General features: G+C 42.3%; 1 protein-coding gene across 1 annotated transcript; it reads left to right on the top strand.

The window, feature by feature from the left end:
• Positions 1–5756: 5756 nt before the first annotated feature.
• LOC141608771 (RNA polymerase II C-terminal domain phosphatase-like 4) lies at positions 5757–6689 on the top strand. Its single transcript, XM_074428115.1, has one exon. It carries the CDS (start codon positions 5757–5759, stop codon positions 6687–6689), a length of 933 nt encoding a protein of 310 aa, XP_074284216.1.
• Positions 6690–18536: the final 11847 nt, after the last annotated feature.

Here is an 18536-nt window from a genome sequence, read left to right on the forward strand (position 1 = left end):
TGGAAACATTATGCAGACACAATAAACCCATTTACGAAGACAAATTGACGAACCATTTCCAGTCACGTGGAGCTCTTTTCGATGTGTACGAAGACCTACAGTATTCAATTGTCAACCTTCTTGATTCCAATTAAATTTTCATTGCTCACTAAATGTTCGTTTATTCGAAGAGCTTTTAGCGTAGTGATTAACTGGTCTCGTGGTCGTATCCTATTGCAATTGATCATGGATCAATGTACATCAATTATTTTGGTGTCTCTGTCAATTATTGTACTTTCTATTTGAAGAATGAACTTGATGAACAATTTGATAATTTACACACAATTTGGTCCACTTGTCATTTAGTAATTGGTCTCCTCTTTCCTTGGTTTTTGTGCCAATATCAAAGGACTAGAATTAACCGGAACGGAGGGAGTAATTCGTCGCAAAGTTAATTGGTAATCTGCAACAAGCAAAACAATTGAAAATTAGCGACTAACTTATTGTGAGTTGTGACGAACTTCATTTAGGGACAGGGCGTATTACACCTAGTGAAAATTGTTCGCCAGATGATCCCTAATTCCATTTAGCAACTAATTTTTGCGGTTTAAGATGAACTAAATGGTCTTTTATTCGTAGTGATGGTGAAGTGAAGTGAAGAGTATACTTGACCGTCAAGTATGAATGAAACGGGTATTTTGTGAGAGGTTCCAACATACTTAAACAATTTTTTTTTTTTTTTTTTTTTGGCAGCAGAAAAGAAAGGTTCCTTACGCAGTACCTACCCGACTCTCGGAGTCGGAATTTATTAATACATTATTAGGATAAGAAATTAAACTACAGGCGGGGTTGTTCTCCAGAAAAAGCTTCTTTGTGGGACGATCAGAGCTGACCAAATGAGCGAACATTTCTTTTCTCTTCTTAATCAACCGAGCTTCGGAGGAGTACCTGCAACAAGACACACTTACGACACGAGGACGTAGAAATTTATGGGAGAGAGATCTACTTTTTGAGAAAGTAGATAAACTGTGTCTTGGAGATTCATCCCCTTGGCTTTGATTCTTCTTGGGAGTGGTCATTCTCCACTTCTCGTGCACCTGATGAGTAGAGGGGTACCTGCAAAGGATAGGAGTAAAAGGGACGCCTGGTGGCTTCTTAGACGAGAGAATCTTACACATCTTAGGACGAGCTGAAAAGATGAAAAGCGGAGAGGCAGGAACGCTTGGATCATTAATACCACTCCTAGTGTTATCCTGGGGGATATGAGTACTAGGAGAAGAAAAATTGTCACAGATTGAAGTCGCGCTTGAAGTCACGGCCTCGGTAGATGACGCGCTCAAACTTGCGCTAGGAATATCAAGTTTCACGTTGATAACCTCAGAAGAAGTCATGCCTTCGTTCATAGCCCCCATCATCATAGATTTCCACTTTTTAGGACATCTCCTCCTCTTCTTCTTCTTCTTTTTACATCGTTCTCTTATATTGTCTCGCTCCTTAGTAGTCTAACCATTAAGAATACGAATTGTTAAAGTTGACAAATCACGTTTACGGTAAAAGCTCACCGTTTTACCATCCATCAACTTTTTATAAGATTCCGCGGGAATCCTTAGACGGGAATTACCCCCTCCCTTTTTGGAGAACTCCAGAACTGACTTATTGGCACAAAAATTTTGACCCTCCGCCACATCCATATTCACACTCTCATTATCCTTTATACTCACATCCTTTGGATCATCCATCACCTCTGTGACCACACTTTCACTATCTTTTATACCTACACTAAATGCCGAGACATTCGGCACATGAACAGGCTTCTTATTGTTCTCATCCACGCAATCTTTAGTAGCAACCTCCAGCATTCTTTTACCATTTTCCTTAATGAGAAGGTGACCTCTTACCACATCTAATTCCCTTAAAACATCCTTATTACTAGGTTCAACCACTAAGGCCTCCACTAAATCCAATTCAGCTTTCGAAAACCTTTTCAACTTCATAGAAGCAACCGCCCTACGAAAAAGTGCCTTAACATTTCGAGGAAATGAGTCCAAAATCATAGAGCATAAACCCGAAGCAGCTCTATACTCCTCAAGTTTCAGGGCACAAGCAGCCATATTAGAAAGAAGGGAAACAACAAGGTCAGATAATGATTGAATATCTTCACCTCCAATATTTCCCAAACTTAAACTAAGCAATTTACAAGCTTCATCATAACACGCTGCAGCACTATCAAAATGATTTTGCCGAAAAAGACCGTTCCCCTATCTTTAAGCTCCCTCACCTCAGCTAACATTAACGGAGCTGACCCCTGCAATTTCATAAAAGAGCCTAACATCCTATCCCCATCATTCTCCATAAACCCATCGCTCACATGGGCACAAGCAAAAGCTTCAAGAAATTTATAGTGACCGGTAGAAGAAGACATCATTCAACAAAACGCGGAAACGAGTACAACTTAAACCCCAAGAAAACAGAACAACAGTGATTAACCAAAGACCCAGCGAAAACAGCTGAAAGATCTAGCACCTCGACACAATTAATCACTAGAAGAAAATCTGAGCATGACTGGCAGGAAAATGGAAAACAAAAAAAAACAGGAAAAAGGGGAACCTTATACCAAAGCAACCAGCAGAAGGATGCAAGCAAGATCCCCACCGAAAAATCAAGTACCAACCCAACCAAGTGACATTAAAACATAAACTTATTAAACTATAGCAAGATTAATAATTAGCAACCAAACCCACAAGGAAGGGAAGATGACGTCCGGACGTGATGCACAAAACGCAGCTCCCAACAGGAGAAGCGCTCCAAGGAAGTCGCACCAGGTGAAGGAAAACGCGACAAACGATCGATAAACAACCCTCGAAAGCAACGAACAGACCGAAGATCAATCAAAATCCCTCTTATTCCAACAACAGGAAAGCAATCGATTAATAGCAGAGAGGAAACAAATTGAAAAGGTTGGAAAAAACCTCGCCGGCGACCTAAAAAGGCGACCGGAGTAGTCGCCGGCGAGGAGGTGATCAATTTTTTAGGGTTTTTTTAATTTGGGCCTTTTTGGGTTTCTCTCTCTACGGGGTTACTGGTTCCCAAAACTAATAAATGTAGTAACATACTTAAACAATTAAAATAGGGTTAATTGACAAAAATAATCCAAACTATCACTAGGCTTTGTACTTCCTTCAAACAATTTCCGTCAAGTATGAATAAAACGGCGGTGATTACAAATTTATCGTTTGTAGAGTTTGAATCTCAGGGGTTCATTTAATGAACATGTAAATGACGATTAAGACTTAAACACGAGATCAAGTGGGGTGTTAGAATCACCCCCACTTGAAGAACGCAACGTCATGAGAGCATAACCGCTAACCCAGAATCCTCCCCGCTAGGTGTGTGATTACAATGGAGCGTATGATCACTGCCTCCAGGAGCGTATAACAACTGCCTCCGATCACCACACGGTCGCAGGGTTGCTCTGATACCACTTGTAACACCCCGTCCCAAACAGGGTCGGGAGCGGTTACTTATGATAGCTCACCAGGCTATGCACATGGCCCACAGATCAAGACGGGTCCTTTATAGTGCATTTTGTCCTCACTCATGCGCATCCCGGGAACCTTCCCAGGAGGTCACCTTCTTTTATGGTCATCCATGCGAAAGAACTCCAAAATTAAGCGTGCTTGGCTGGGAGTAGTCTTAGGATGGGTGACCTCCTGAGAAGTTTCCCGGGATGCGCATGAGTGAGGACAAAATGCGCTATAAAGGACCCGTGTTGATATGAGTAGTACTTCCAATCCCTTTAAGCACTAGTCATTTAAGCCTATCACTGAACCTCTTCAATTAACGTGGGAGTGTTACAAATACTTCATTCGTCGTCACCTTAACCTTGGTAAACTCAACGACAATCTCTACGACCATGCGATTGCAAGTCCAATATTAGCCTCTGTAATCTTTTCTGATCGGAGAGGCCATTTCAAGGCGTTGGAAGATTTATCTACCATTGTCCAATACTCGTCAAATTTCTTTAAGCATATAATTTACGGTCCAGTTAATGGTCTCTACGGTGTGGTCGATCCAATTTTGTCATTCATTGTTGTATTGAGTTTGGGTATGAATGTATGATGACACTAAGAATTTCGGGTCTTGACCAAGGAAAAACAGGTCAAGTCAAGTCGGGTTTTCGGTTCAAGTCAGAACTTCACAGGTCTATCCACGAGAGAAGGGCACCTAGTTGGATCAAGATCTGGTAATATTGACTAGTGGTCCAAACTCCAAATGACCCAACTTAAATAACCCAACCCTATTAGATCTAAATCTGTATTTGCTCTATTCAATATAACTCGGCCTAAATTATTATGGTTGCACATTAATTACTTGACCAGTACAACAATCTTCTCCAAATATATTAACGGTATTGTTATCCGATGTTATATTGTTATACGACCACAATGTCTCAATGCTCCTGCATTTCTGCCTATGGCAAAGACAGGTAAAGTGACAAAGGTAAAAGTGTAAAAAAAATACAAAAGAGTAAAATTCGTATGTGAAAAATACGACCAACCAAACCACGCCTCAGCAAGGAATATTGGATTACAGTAAACCATGGGTTTTAGCCGTTAATTGATGATGATCCTGATTCCTGAACACATTTTGGGCCGGAAAAGATAAAAAAATGGACTATGATGGGATAAACCTAAACAAGCCGAAAAAACCCACAAAGTTGGTCTCCCAAAAAACCCGGTTCGCCAATTATCCTCCGTTTAAACCTTATTTAGCTAGATATTTTTTGGAGGGAAACTAAGAGAATTTTTATTCTCTTAGTAGTAGGGGGATTCTAAAACATTAAAAAAAGTTAATAAAGTTTTATATAAGAATAAAAAACTGAAAAAATAATTTCAGGTTACTAAAAAAGCTTTAAACATATTATAATAATAATTTAGTTAACATATTATTTGTTTATGTTGCATGTGAAAATATAATTGATAAATGATCTTCGTTTTTTTCCGATTATACTTCGTAATTTTGTATGACCATATCTATTACGTATAGATATTCATTTTATTTGTCACTCAGTAATAAAATACGAGTACATCACTTTAGGGACCAATCAATCATTCGTGACATTTAACAATTATCATCGTGTGATTGTAATTGTAAACAAAAAACCGTTTTTTTTTTCCAGCTAGTTTCCTTATAACATTGTCCTAATGTTAGTTACTTAATTAGTTCGGTTAATTTTTAATTTGCATTGGGAAATTTCAGACTTACTAATTTTGTATGACTGTATCTATTACGTATAGATATTCATTTCATTTGTCACTCAGTAATAAAATACGAGTACATCACTTTAGGGACCAATCAATCATTCGTGACATTTAACAATTATCATCGTGTGATTGTAATTGTAAACAAAAAACCGTTTATTTTTTTTCCAGCTAACTTCCTTATATCATTATCCTAATGTTAGTTATTTATTTAATTAGTTCGGTTAATTTTTAATTTGCATTGGGAAATTTCAGACTTACTTGCTACCGACGGTGCGTTAGTAGCAAGCTAAACAATTTTAAACCTACTAACAACAAATTACTACATAAATCCTAATATGACTTCTATTCGACTTCCTTACATAATATGTATATATATATATAAAAATGAATTAATCCTTTCTCAATTAAAAATATTACAAAAACTACCTTCACTTTTTTGCTTTTAATCCCAAAACCCTACTTCACAATCACAATCACAAACATTGTATTACATTCATAATAACTTTGTACGTAATGATGATGAAACAATCAGAAGCCATGCAAGAGCAAAAGTGTTCTCGTCTCAGAATTCGAGTTAATATGACCAAAATTCTTTCCAAGATGGACCAGCTTCGAGATCAAGACTCACAATCCGTCCTAGGGCAAAAGAAGTTGAATTTGATTCTCGACTTGGATAACACCCTCCTCCATGCAAAAAGAACGAAAAAACTCACGTTAGAAGACAAGCGACGAGTTAGGAACGACTCGTGCGAGCTACACAAGGTTGAAGATGGATCAAAATTAGTCAAGTTACGGCCGGGTGTACGTGAGTTCCTCAAGAAAGCAAGTGACATGTTTGAGTTGTCTATCTATACTATGGGGACACGTGACTATGCTCATACTATGGCGGATTTGCTAGCTCTTGGATCGAAACAAGATGGTCGGTCCATGTTTTGGAAGAAGATTATTAGTAGGGAGGATTGTACTCATGAGGGGCAGAAAGGACTTGATATTGTGTTATCGGATAGACGTGTCGTTTTGATCGTTGATGATAAGGAAGATGTTTGGGAGGAATCTTGTAGGGCTAATGTTATCAAGATTGCTCCTTATTGTTTCTTTGAAGACGAGAAAAGAAAAAGGGAAGTTGATAATATTAATGAGATAATTACAACGGATGATGAGCTTAAGAGGGTTTTGAGTACATTGAGTATGATACATCAAATGTTTTATGAAGATAATAATGGAGATGGAGAATACATGAAAAGAGATGTAAGACGGGTTCTTGAAAAAGTTCGAGATCATGAAGAACAAAAGAAGAAAGACGATGAAGAGTCATCTCGACGTAAAAGGTTGGAAGAAGCGAAGGCCCGACGTTTAATCATAAGGTTTTGTGCGCCGGTAACAAAGAGGTGCAAGAGAGATGCAAAGATGATGACCTCAGTTAACAATTCTCCATATTTAGTCTAATTATTACAATATTTCTTGGAAGATTAAAGTTGTTAAAATATGATTGTTGATACTCAAGTATTTGATTGTAATTAATTATTGTTGTTTTTCTTGTTCGTAATTATATGTTAATTAGGTTTGTGACCCGTGAAATTCACGGGTTTATCTGTTTTAGTTTTGATATTTTTATCGTATAGTTAATATTTGTTCGAGCAACTAGTTGTTGATTCATTTAAAAATATACAGTCTTGAAATACATAGAAATTAGTTAGTTAATAACTTATTTCTTTGACAACTTTGGTTTATTTTTTTAAATCGAATCCTGCATGTGACAATATAATAGCTACTAATTTTGAGAAACTTGACAACGTAGCAATGACAAAGACGACTCATTATATATACATGTGTTTTACTCCACAATATAATAAAGTGAGTTTTTTAAATATTAAAAGTTGAAACCATCCGTATATAATAATTTCCGTATCGAAAAATCTTCAATGACGCCTTATAAGGTGGTAAACTTAATACCTCAGTATAGTCATCTCGAAATTATTTCCAGACCTCTCCATCAACCCTCCCATAGAAATATCTTTGAAGTTTTATCACCACGTGCATGCTTCAAATATTATTACATCCGAAAAACATTTATTATATCGATAGAAAAATATTAGATACGATTCAACGGTATGGTTGGTAACTACTCCACGTATTACGAATTAAATTTTCATTTCAATTACTCAATAATCTTAAAAACTATATTCCCTAAATTCGAATTCTAAAAGGTTCATAAATTTTTTTAAGTTCCTTATTACTATTTTAAGAATTTGATCCATCTCTTGTTCGTCCTATATAAAAATAAAAATAGTATTAAAGACTATAAAATAATTTGTTCCGGTTTTGAAAAAAAAAACACATAAACTTAAAAATATATGGATTAGAATTTAGAAACCATACTATTTAATATTTATTTGAAGGTTCACTTTCGCTTCCTTTTAGTACGCTTCCTTTTAGTACATGCCTTGATAATAGTTCATATGAAATGAAAAAGAAAAATATATGTTAGAGATGATTATACTCATGAATACAAAAATACAAATTCAAATAGGTTGATCGGAAAAGTATAATAGTAAAATTTCACAACAATATACGCTTAATAACAAATTTAAAGAAATATTATAAGATCTCCATTTTGAGATCAACTATCATCTTATCAATACTATATATTAATTCTAGAAACCAAGGGACTTCAATGTAATTAAAGAAAGTTATACAAGTTAATTATACAATATAGTTTTAAATCAATAGCACCGTGTGATGGACTCAATTAAGGGATCTCAATGCAAATATTATATAGTTTGGGTTAAAATTAAATTATATAGAAGCTTGATAATTTTCCTAAACATGGTCAATTTACTTAAAATAAAATAATTAATTAAGATGGTCAATTTCTTAAAATAAAATAATTAATTAAGATGGTCAATTTCAAGGATACGAAAAAAAGAAGATGCCTGGTAATTTTCCTAAATATTTATGGAAGACTAGAAGATGTCAATTTCCTTAAAATAAAATAATTAATTAGTATAAACATGCACACTTATGATTTATGGTATTAATTATTATCATTGTTTTGGTAAAAATTTACCGGTTATGAATTAATTATGTGAGTGATAGTGATTATTCTTAATGCCAATTACGTTTAAAGTACGAACGAAAGGAACGACGAAATAAAGATAAACGAGGAAAAGGACACGGAGGATTTTTGGTGACGCGGAAAACCCGGTGTGGGAACAACCGCGGGGGGAGTCGGAATCCCGCCAATTATTGCACTATAATCGAGATTTTATGAACAAGTAAGGAAATACAAGTATAATGTTGCTGGATAATTATCGTCAATTGCTAGTGATTTTTTGGGTGGAGTTGCTGCTTGATGATACTTGTGAATGCCTTTTGTACGTTGCTTTGCCCTTGCTTTTATAGCTGTTGAAGTCAAAACCTAGGGTTTGAAAGCTGCTTCTGCTTCTGTTGCGGAATATCGGGTCAACTTGCTGCAAAGTAGGAGTTTGTTAGTTGACTGGGTCTTTTATTCTTTCTCACGCGTGGGCTTTTCTCCTTTGGGCTATGTTGTGTTTGTTCTTTATTTAATCCAGCGGTCCACAATGTGCCACCTCAGCTATCCTTCTCTCCCCCTTTCTACCATCCAATGCGTTCCACGTGTCTACCCTCTTACTACTTTTTCCTGTCAACTTGATGCCACGTTGGTATTGATAAATAGCATTTTTTATCCCTAACAATTGCCCCCAAATTTCCGTCTCAAATACTTTTTAGGCGGGAATTTCAGTTGCGACGCGGAGAACTGACGAAGCTTTAGCAGTTATCTTGGTTTCTACAACTTCCCTCACTTAATTCTTCCCAACCGCCCATTAACTTCCCCACTTGCCCTCAAACTCTTCCTCTCACGCCACTCCCTCGGTATCCTCCCTCTTTTTATATTCCCCAACTCCCTCTATTATTACTTCTTACTTCCTATCACCATCAATCACTTTCCATCTTCTCCGCCGGTTGCTTTGTTTCACAAGTACCTCGTCTTCACCTTCACTTTCTTTTATTTCTTTGCATACTATGTCACAAAGATCGGCCTCTTCGACCTCGGCCTCGGATCCGGTAACGCCGTCCGATGCTTTCCTCTCCGGCGGCGTCCTTTCCGCCAAACATTCTTGTGACTCCGACTTCACCTCCGAGGACTTTGATCTCATCAAGAAAACCTTTGGTTTCTCTGATGATGTGGTGTTCCACATTCCGACTCCTGGCCAGAAGGCCGACTCAGTGAGGGTAGGGTGGATTTGCTTGTATGAATATGCCTTTCGTCTGGGTCTGCGATTTCCTTTCCCTCCTTTGGTTCAAGAGTATCTGAACTTGAATCAGTTGGCTATTTGCCAAGTGGCCCCATACACTTGGCGGACCTTGCTTGCGATTGATGCTATGAATAATCGTTTTGGTTATGAAATCGGTCTTCCGGACCTTGCACACTTGTTCTCGGTTAGGTCCCTTGCTCGGGGTCAAGTTACCATTCGGGTTCGAGACGGGGAGAAGAATTGCATCATCTTCCCCGTGAAGCCGGATGATAGCAAGTGGTTTTCCCGCTTTATTTTCGTGAAAATTGATACTCTTCCTGCTCCTACTGACTACATTGTCAGTGTCTGGCGATCAACGCACGGTACTTGCATGCCCTTATTCCTGTGTATTTTCCTTTGATGCTCATATTTCCTTACTTGGTTTATTGTGTAGGTCTGTGCCCCTTGCCTTTGTCTCCTGACAAGACTGCCTCGCTTTCCAAGTTATTCAGTCCACCTCCAGAAAATAGGACCTTTCCCAATCTGATCCAGGATTCTGCTGCTGCGGTGAAGAAAACAGCTGCTGAAGAAAAAGATTCAATGTCGACTAGTGCGTTGTTCTTTCCTTTTTTGACTTGGTTCTATTTCTGGATTCTTCGTATATCTGGTTCTGACTTAATATTTGCTGCTTCCAGGTTCTGCAAAATCTAGAATTTCACTGCAAGATGTTTTGGCTCAGAGAGTGCAAGAGCAGGTTACGGCTGTCCCCAAGCCTGCTGAGAAGAGAAAGTCTACTCCCGCCCCCGGTTATGGACCTCGTCCCAAAAGAAGGTATGCTGCTGCGGAACGGGCTAAGGAGCAGACTCCTATTGAAGCTACGCCTCTGGCTGTGAGGCCTCCATTACCTGGGCATGGATTGTCTGCTTCTGGAGATGCTCTAGTTTCCAAAGTCATTTACGCTCGCCCGCTATGCTCGCGTCTCGGTACGATTCCAGCGTCTGGACCCATCCCGGCCTCTGGTGCTATCCCCGCGCTTCGAGTCGCTCTCCTGCTTCTAGGGTCGCTTCGGTTCCGTAAATCCCGCTTCGGGGGTCGCTTCGTTCCGAACTACTCCCGCTTCCTCGGTTCCAAATCTGCTCCGGGGGTTATTGTTTTTTCACTTCCAGATGATTTTGGTAGGTCTAAGTCTACGAGTAGTTTGGACTTAATGAACCAGATGCTTCTTCCAGCTCCTAGGTCGGCGCTGGATTGCAATTCTTTGCCTGACTTGGTGGATCGTGCTACTGAGCATTCTTTTGAGGTAAACGAGCATTTTTTTTTTTTTTTTTTTTTTTTTTTTTTTTTTTTGCCGAGTTCGTGGTTCTCGGTCCACCAGGTCCTTTCGATGGCCCCAGTATCTCGGGAGAAGGTGCCTCTCCTGGTAGCAGAGAATGCGAAACTCCGGAAGCTGGCGAAGAAGGCCAATGAGGATAGGCTGAAAACTCAGGCTGATCTAAACAAGTCCCAGGATTTGCTGTTGGAGGAGGCCACTCGTGGCGCACTTGCGAAACGCTTTCTCTTCTTTGAGGGGCGGATTTCTGGTGCTGAGAAGAGAATTGCTGATGCTGAGAAGAAAGCTGCTGATTCTGAGAAGGAGGCTGCTGATGCTAAGAAGGAGGCTGCTGATGCTAAGGAGAAGGCTGCTGATGCTGAAAGGCGTGCTTCAGAGGTGGAGAAACGTGCTTCTGATGCAGAAGCCCGTGCTGCCCGGATTCAGGAGGAGAAGGTTTCTGAGGTGCAGGAGTTGAAAAGGACTCTGGTGGATGCTTTGTCTTATGCTGCTTTGGAAACGAAGATTGACTGTATAAAGGTGTTCCAGAAGGGAGAGCATTCGGCCTGGGACTTAGGAGCTGAAGAGGGGAGGCTTGCTGCTACTTTTCCTGATGGTCTGAATTTGGATATCTTGGCTGGCTTGGTGGAGCCTGGTACTGTTCCTGCTGATGATCCAGGCGCTGAGGAGGAGGTCAATTCTCCTGCTCCTGATGCTCAGGCATCTGCTTCTGAAGCTGTGGTGCACATTGACGTAGATTAGTATTTTTCTGCATCTGAAAGACTTATGCTATGCTTAGTTAGTTTTTGGCCCTACGGGGCATAACATCTTTATTTTGAACAGTTTATGTACTTTTGGTCTGGCTCTGGTGCCAGGCATATTTTGCTTTGCGACTTAAGTATTTTTCCTACTGGTTATCTTTTTGTTTCGTACCGTTTCTGGTGCTTTGATTTGTGCATGCACGTCGTTGGTTTGGCCATCGCTGTTAGATTGCTGGCTAAGGGGTCTAGTATGCACACTCGTCCAGAGGAGCCAGGCTTGCGTGGGTGCTAATGCATCGCGGGAGGCTGGTTGTCCCGGTTGTACGTGCTTAGCCACGGACACACGCCTTCTGTAGTGAATACAGGCTCTGCCAGATTAGTTTGCATTTTATTTCCTTGGCTTACTTGAAAATATTTTAAATTATTCACGGTGGTTTTGCAATTTAAAGCTTGTTAGGATTTAAAATACGAGCAAGGCTTTTAGAACCAGAAATGTTGGATTCAAAAATAACGTTTTTTAGAGCCAGAAACATTCAGACTCAAGAGATATCTAGACCCAGAGAAATATATAAAAAATAGAAAAATATATCAGAAGCAGGAAAATATCTTTTAGGGCTAGAAGAATTTTTGGAGGCATAAAAGTATTCAGAGACAGAAAAATATTCAGAGCCAGAAAATATGTAAGGCAATATTTAGAACCTGGCTGGGCTGTATCTGGTAGGCTGAGTACCCGGTTGTTGACCTTGCTGGTGACTTTAAATAAAATATTTTTTTAAGTGGGTGATATTCCAGGATCTGGGAACCATTTGCCCTTCCATAGTCATGATTCGGTAGGCTCCATTTCCAACTGTGCTTTCTACTTGGTATGGCCCCTCCCAGTTGTAGGCAAATTTCCCTGCTTGCTGGTTCTTGGTATTTTGGAAGACTTTCCTTAGGACCAGATCTCCCACCTGCAGAGTTCTTACTTTTACGTTCTTGTTGTAGCTTTTAGCCACAGTCTGTCGGTAGGAAGCCATCCTGATCTGGGCGCTGGTTCTGAGTTCATCTATCGTGTCCAGGCTGCTTGCCATTTCCACCTGGTTCCGATCTTCTGTGATGCATCCATATCTGTGGGTTGGGACCCTGACTTCAGATGGGATGACTGCTTCTGCTCCAAACACCAGGCTAAAGGGGGTTTGCCCCGTTGCAACCTTTGGTGTGGTTCTGTCGGCCCAGAGAACCAGAGGTAGCTCTTCTGCCCATTTGCCCCCAATCTCCTCTAGTTTCTTTTTCAAGTTTTCAATGATAATCTTATTCTTGGATTCAAACTTGTCCGTTGGATTGGGGTTCCCGGGAGTAGATTTACGTAACGAGATATTCCACCTAGCACAAAAAGCTTCTGTCTTATTTCCAATGAATTGGGACCCATTATCACATATAATTTCAGATGGAATGCCAAACCTGCATATGATATTGCGTTTAATGAAAGATATCACCTGGGTTTCTGTAACCTGGGAGGATGATTCTGCTTCTATCCATTTGGAAAAGTAATCCGTCATGGCGAGCATGTAGACTTTGTTTCCTGGTGCTCTGGGTAATGGTCCCACGATATCCATCCCCCATTTCATGAAAGGCCATGGTGAAATAACCTGGTGTAGAGGCTCTGCTGGCTGGTGGCTAACATGGGCGTGTCTCTGGCAAGCGTCGCATCTTTTTGCGAATTCCATGGCATCTTTGCGCATTGTGGGCCAGAATATCCCTGCCTCAGTGCCTTGTTGGACAGGCTCCTTCCCCCTGCATGGTTTCCACATTCTCCACTGTGGATAGCATGCAAAACAGCCTGAGACTCTTCCCGATCCAGGCACCTGAGGTAGGGTCCAGCGTGGGATTTCCTGAAAAGAATATTATCGATTAGTAGGAATCTGGATGATTTCATTTTAAAGCCCCTTACCTCCTTTTTATCTGCTGGTAGGACGTCATTCTGCAGCCAGTCTAGGTAGGGTTTTCTCCAGTCTGGAGTATTTTCTTCACTGCTGGTGCTGCACACTTTTTCTGCTTCCTGCTGAGATTTTAGTGTTGCTGGCTCCAGCACGTGGACAATTGGTATCGTGGAGATAGTTCCTGTCTTGAAGGTTGCCCCCAGGGTGGCTAGTGCGTCTGCTTCTGCGTTCTGCTCCCTGGGGATTTGCTTGATGTTGAATGTGACAAACTTGACTTTCAGCTCATTTGCTATATCTAAATATGCCATCATCCTGGGATCCCTGGCTTCATAGTAGTCATTTACATGGTTAACTATAAGCTTAGAATCACTGCAAACCTGAAGGTGTCTGATTTTCGGATCCAGAGCGCTTCGGACCCAGATTAGTGCCTCATATTCTGCTTCGTTGTTTGTGGCTTTGAATTCACATCGTACGGCCTGGACTATGAGGTCTCCCTGGGTGATTTGAGGACCACCCTACTCCCGCTCCTTTGGCGTTTGAGGCTCCGTCCACATGTAGCTCCCATACTTGTTCTCCTTTGTCTTCTTCCGTATTCGTGATATCCTGTTCGGCCTGGGTCCGGAGGCTTTGGGCGTAAGTCGACACAAAAGTCTGCCAGAGCCTGAGACTTTATGGCCGTACGTGGTTCAAATTTCAAATCATACCCGCTCAAATGTACGGACCATTTAGCCATTCGTCCTGACAATTCTGGTTTTCTCATGATAGTTTTAGGAGGATAATTAGTTATCACAGAAATAGTATGAGACTCGAAGTAGGGACGCAGTTTATAGGATGCGGTAACTAGTGCAAGGACAAGTTTTTCTAGTGATGTGTACCTGGTCTCTGCCGAAAGTAGAGACTTACTGATGTAGTATACCGGATGCTGTGATCCTTCCTGCTCTCGCACTAGCACTGCACTGACATCTGCTTCTGTGACTGACAAATATAGGAACAGTGGTTCTCCTGGCTCTGGTTTCGACAGGAGAGGCGGGGTGCTGAGATAACGTTTCAGCTCCTGAAATGCTTTTTCGTGGTCGTCCGTCCATTCAAATTTTTGGCTTTTCCTGAGTATATCATAGAATAGTCTGCATCTGTCCGAGGATCTGGATATGAATCTGTTTAGGGCCGCCACTCTTCCAAATCAGCGCTGGACGTCTTTTTGGTTTCTCGCGGTGACTCCACCGCAGGATTGCTCTTATTTGCTCGGTCTGGCCTCTCTATTCCCCTCTCGGGTCACCATGTACCCTAGAACTTTCCACCGGATACTCCGAAGGTGCACTTCGTAGGATTCGACTTCATTTGGTATTTCCCGAGGGTATTGAAAGTTTCTTCCAGTCTTCTTTGGTGTTGTGAAGCTCTGCTTCGATTTGACGACCATATCGTCTATATATACTTCCATAGTTTTGCCTATTTGTTCTTTAAACATCATGTTTACCAGCCTCTGATAGGTAGATCCTGCATTTTTCAGTCCAAAAGGCATGACATTATAACAATAGATACCTCTCTCGGATCTGAATGCTGTCTTTTCCTGGTCACTGGGGTGCATCTTTATCTGGTTATATCCGCTCCAGGCATCCAGGAATGTCAGCATCTCGTGGCCCGCAGTAGCATCCACCATGGCGTCTATGTGTGGTAGGGGGAATGGATCCTTTGGGCAAGCTTTGTTTAAATCCGTGAAATCGACGCAGACCCTCCACTTGCCATTCTTCTTCGGGACCACTACCACATTAGACAGCCATTCTGGGTACTTTACTTCACGAATCTTTCCTGCAGCAAGCAGGTTATCTACTTCCTGATTTATGACCTGGTTTCTTTCAGAAACAAACTTTCTTCTCTTCTGTTGCACAGGTTTATAGCTTGGATCCACGCTTAGCTTGTGACTTATCACACTTGGGTCTATCCCTATCATATCATCATGTGACCAAGCAAAGCAATCTATGTTAGTTCTCAACAATCGAACGAGTTCCTCACGAATCTTACCTCTGCATTCAGATCCAATGAGAACAGTTCGTTCGGATGCAAATGAGTCCAGATGACTTCGTCTAGTTACACTGCCGAGGTTCAATGTACTCGTCCCGGATGCGTTGGCTCTGAATTGCTATGCGGGCGAACCCGTTGTCGGCTTCCGAGCCACCTTGTAGCAATCCTTAGCTTCTTCCCCGGTCCCCACGTATTTCTTGCACCCCCCAAGGTGTTGGAAACTTCAGGCATTGGTGGTACGTTGAGGGGATTGCTTTCATCTCATGGATCCAGGGCCTGCCAAGGATTACATTGTAAGTAGAGGGCCCATCAATAACCAAATACCTTACCTGTTTATTTACACCTCCGGCGTAGGTTGGGATGATGATTTCTCCTAGGGAGTGCTTTGTTTCGCCGCTGAAACCAACCAAGGGAACTGCCTTCTTTGCTAGATCTTTCTCGGTGAATCCCATTCCTTTGAGTGTTTCCATCATGATCAAGTTGACGGAGCTTCCGGTATCCACCAGGATCTTTTTCACCTTGCAATTTCCTATGGGAAGCGTGATGATTAGAGCGTCGTGGTGCTGTTCAGGAGTGGATCCTGCGTCTGTTTCGTCGAAGGTGACTGATGGCAGATTCTGGTGGTTAACCCTGCAGGAGCTCTCTGGTCTGTCTCCCTTAGCCCTGGTCGCGTGCCTCTTAGCTGCTGAGTAGGTTAGCCCACACAGCTCCGATCCACCTGTAATGACATTCACAGTTCTAGAACAATGAGGAGGAGGGGAGGGCAGAACCTGGTCCGCGGAATTTATTCTCGTTGTATTTCTGGGTAGGAGATGATCCAGGTTTCCTTGGTCGTAGTGGAATTTAACTTCCTTTCTGAGGGAATGGCATTCATCGGTGTTGTGAGTGTTGCTGCCATGGAACTCGCACTTTTTGCCTGTGTCTCTCGCTGTTTTCCTTCGGAAGTTTCGGCCATCTGACTCTGCGTCCCAGCTCTTTCAAGGCTTTGAATAATCCTGCAAGATTGGTAGTGAAACCATACTCACTTACTTTCGGAGGCAGATCTGCTTCGGATTTTCCTTCTGCATTTCCAGAAACTTTATTCACGCTCCTGCTGTAGGGTTTGGATCTTTCGCTCTTCTTCTCTACCGGAGCCTTTCTGGATACTGGATCTGAATCATAAGTGCCTCTTACTGGTGCAGGGTCTTCTTCTAGCCTCATGACAGCAATCGCCTTCGATTGCACCTCCTCAAAGGTAGTGCATGGATGCATGGTTAGTTCCTTGTATAGCTGTGAATCCTGGTGTAGCCCTCGGCGGAAGGCTTGTATAGCGGTTGCTATATCACACCTCAGAATTGACACCTTCTCTTTGTTGAACCAGTTTAAGTAATCACGGGTGGACTCCTCAAATCCTTGCACTAGCCGGTAGAGATCACTAGTCTGCTTCTCTGGCTTTCTGCTGCTGGCGAACTGCTGATTGAAGGCATTGACTAGGTCGGCGAAGCTGGATATGCTCTTGTTCGGTAAGCCGACGAACCACTGCAGGGCTGCTCCTGACAGTGTTGATCCGAAACCTTTGCACATGCAAACTTCCTTTAGAGATCCAATTGCGGTTATCACCATCATTTTCTGCTTGTAGTGGTTGATATGGTCAAGTGGATCCGTGGTCCCGTCATAGAGTGTCATAGCTGGCGGCACACATCCTTTAGGAACACCGATTAGAGCTATGTCATCCACGAAAGGTGAGTCTGCTTAGCTATCTTTGGCTGCTTTCTCCAGCAGGCGGGCTACGCCTGGTATCCTATACATTAGCTCTCTCAGCTCCTGGTATTGTTTGCTCCAAATGAGTTACCCGCTCTCCCGCAAGAGCGTTAGAAACAAAGGGGAAGGAACCAAGGTGTACCTCCTAGCCAGGGCGCTCCAGAAAGTTGGCCTGGTGCTGGGTGACTGGTTACTGGTGTTGCATTGATTATGGATCCAGGCTGCCATCCTGGTGTCTGCTGTAATTCTCCGATCCAGGCTCCACTGGTGAACTGGTTGCAGGATGGAATTGCTGCATTGGGAACAGATCCAGATTGCCATCCTGGTGTCTGGTGTGTGGGGGTACCTGAAAAGGGTGGAGGGTCAGATCCAGAAGGGGTGCTAAACAAAGCGTTACACTTGTCTGCTGCGCAGATGGGTGGATTATCGAATGACAGACATCCCAATCCTCTTGGCTCGATTGGTTCGCTGGGTGCTACCCCTGCAAGATCCAGCCTGGTAACTAGTTCTGACGGGATTGGTCGACCCGATCCTCCACCGCTGGTTCTGGCTGGAACCTCTGGTGCTGATGCTGGTTTGGACTGGACTGCCGTCACGATTTGAGCCATCATATTCAGGTTGTCTTTCCTCAGATCCTCAACGGCCCGACGCAGAATGTCCATCCCCTGAATCATCACCTGCATCGGATCGAGTGCTGGAGATCCTCTGCTTCGGAGAACTTCTGCGCCTGAGCTTGCCTGGGTCGGGCTTCTGGCTGCTGCTTCGCCTCCTCTGCTGGGGCTGCTTTCCCTGCTGGATTTGGACTGACTGGATGCACCCGTTGCCTTGGGGATCTGCGGTGGTTTCTGAGGCTGGGGCATGGCTCTGGTCGACATGCTGGCAATGATCATTTGGCTGGATGCCGGGGATGCACTGACTGATCCTGCAGATGCAGAAGTGAGACCTGCTGCAGAGGACAGGGCTGACATACTCTGGCTGCTGGAAGGATTCAGGCTGGTTCCAGACATTGCGATGGCTGGTTCGGTTTTGCGAGACTTGGCTATAGAAAATGATCACTATGCCCCACGGTGGGCGCCAAACTGTTTTGGTAAAAATTTACCGGTTATGAATTAATTATGTGAGTGATAGTGATTATTCTTAATGCCAATTACGTTTAAAGTACGAACGAGAGGAACGACGAAATAAAGATAAACGAGGAAAAGGACACGGAGGATTTTTGGTGACGCGGAAAACCCGGTGTGGGAACAACCGCGGGGGGAGTCGGAATCCCGCCAATTATTGCACTATAA

The sequence above is a fragment of the Silene latifolia genome, chromosome 10 (genome assembly GCF_048544455.1).
Source record: "Silene latifolia isolate original U9 population chromosome 10, ASM4854445v1, whole genome shotgun sequence".
Lineage (NCBI taxonomy): Eukaryota > Viridiplantae > Streptophyta > Magnoliopsida > Caryophyllales > Caryophyllaceae > Silene > Silene latifolia.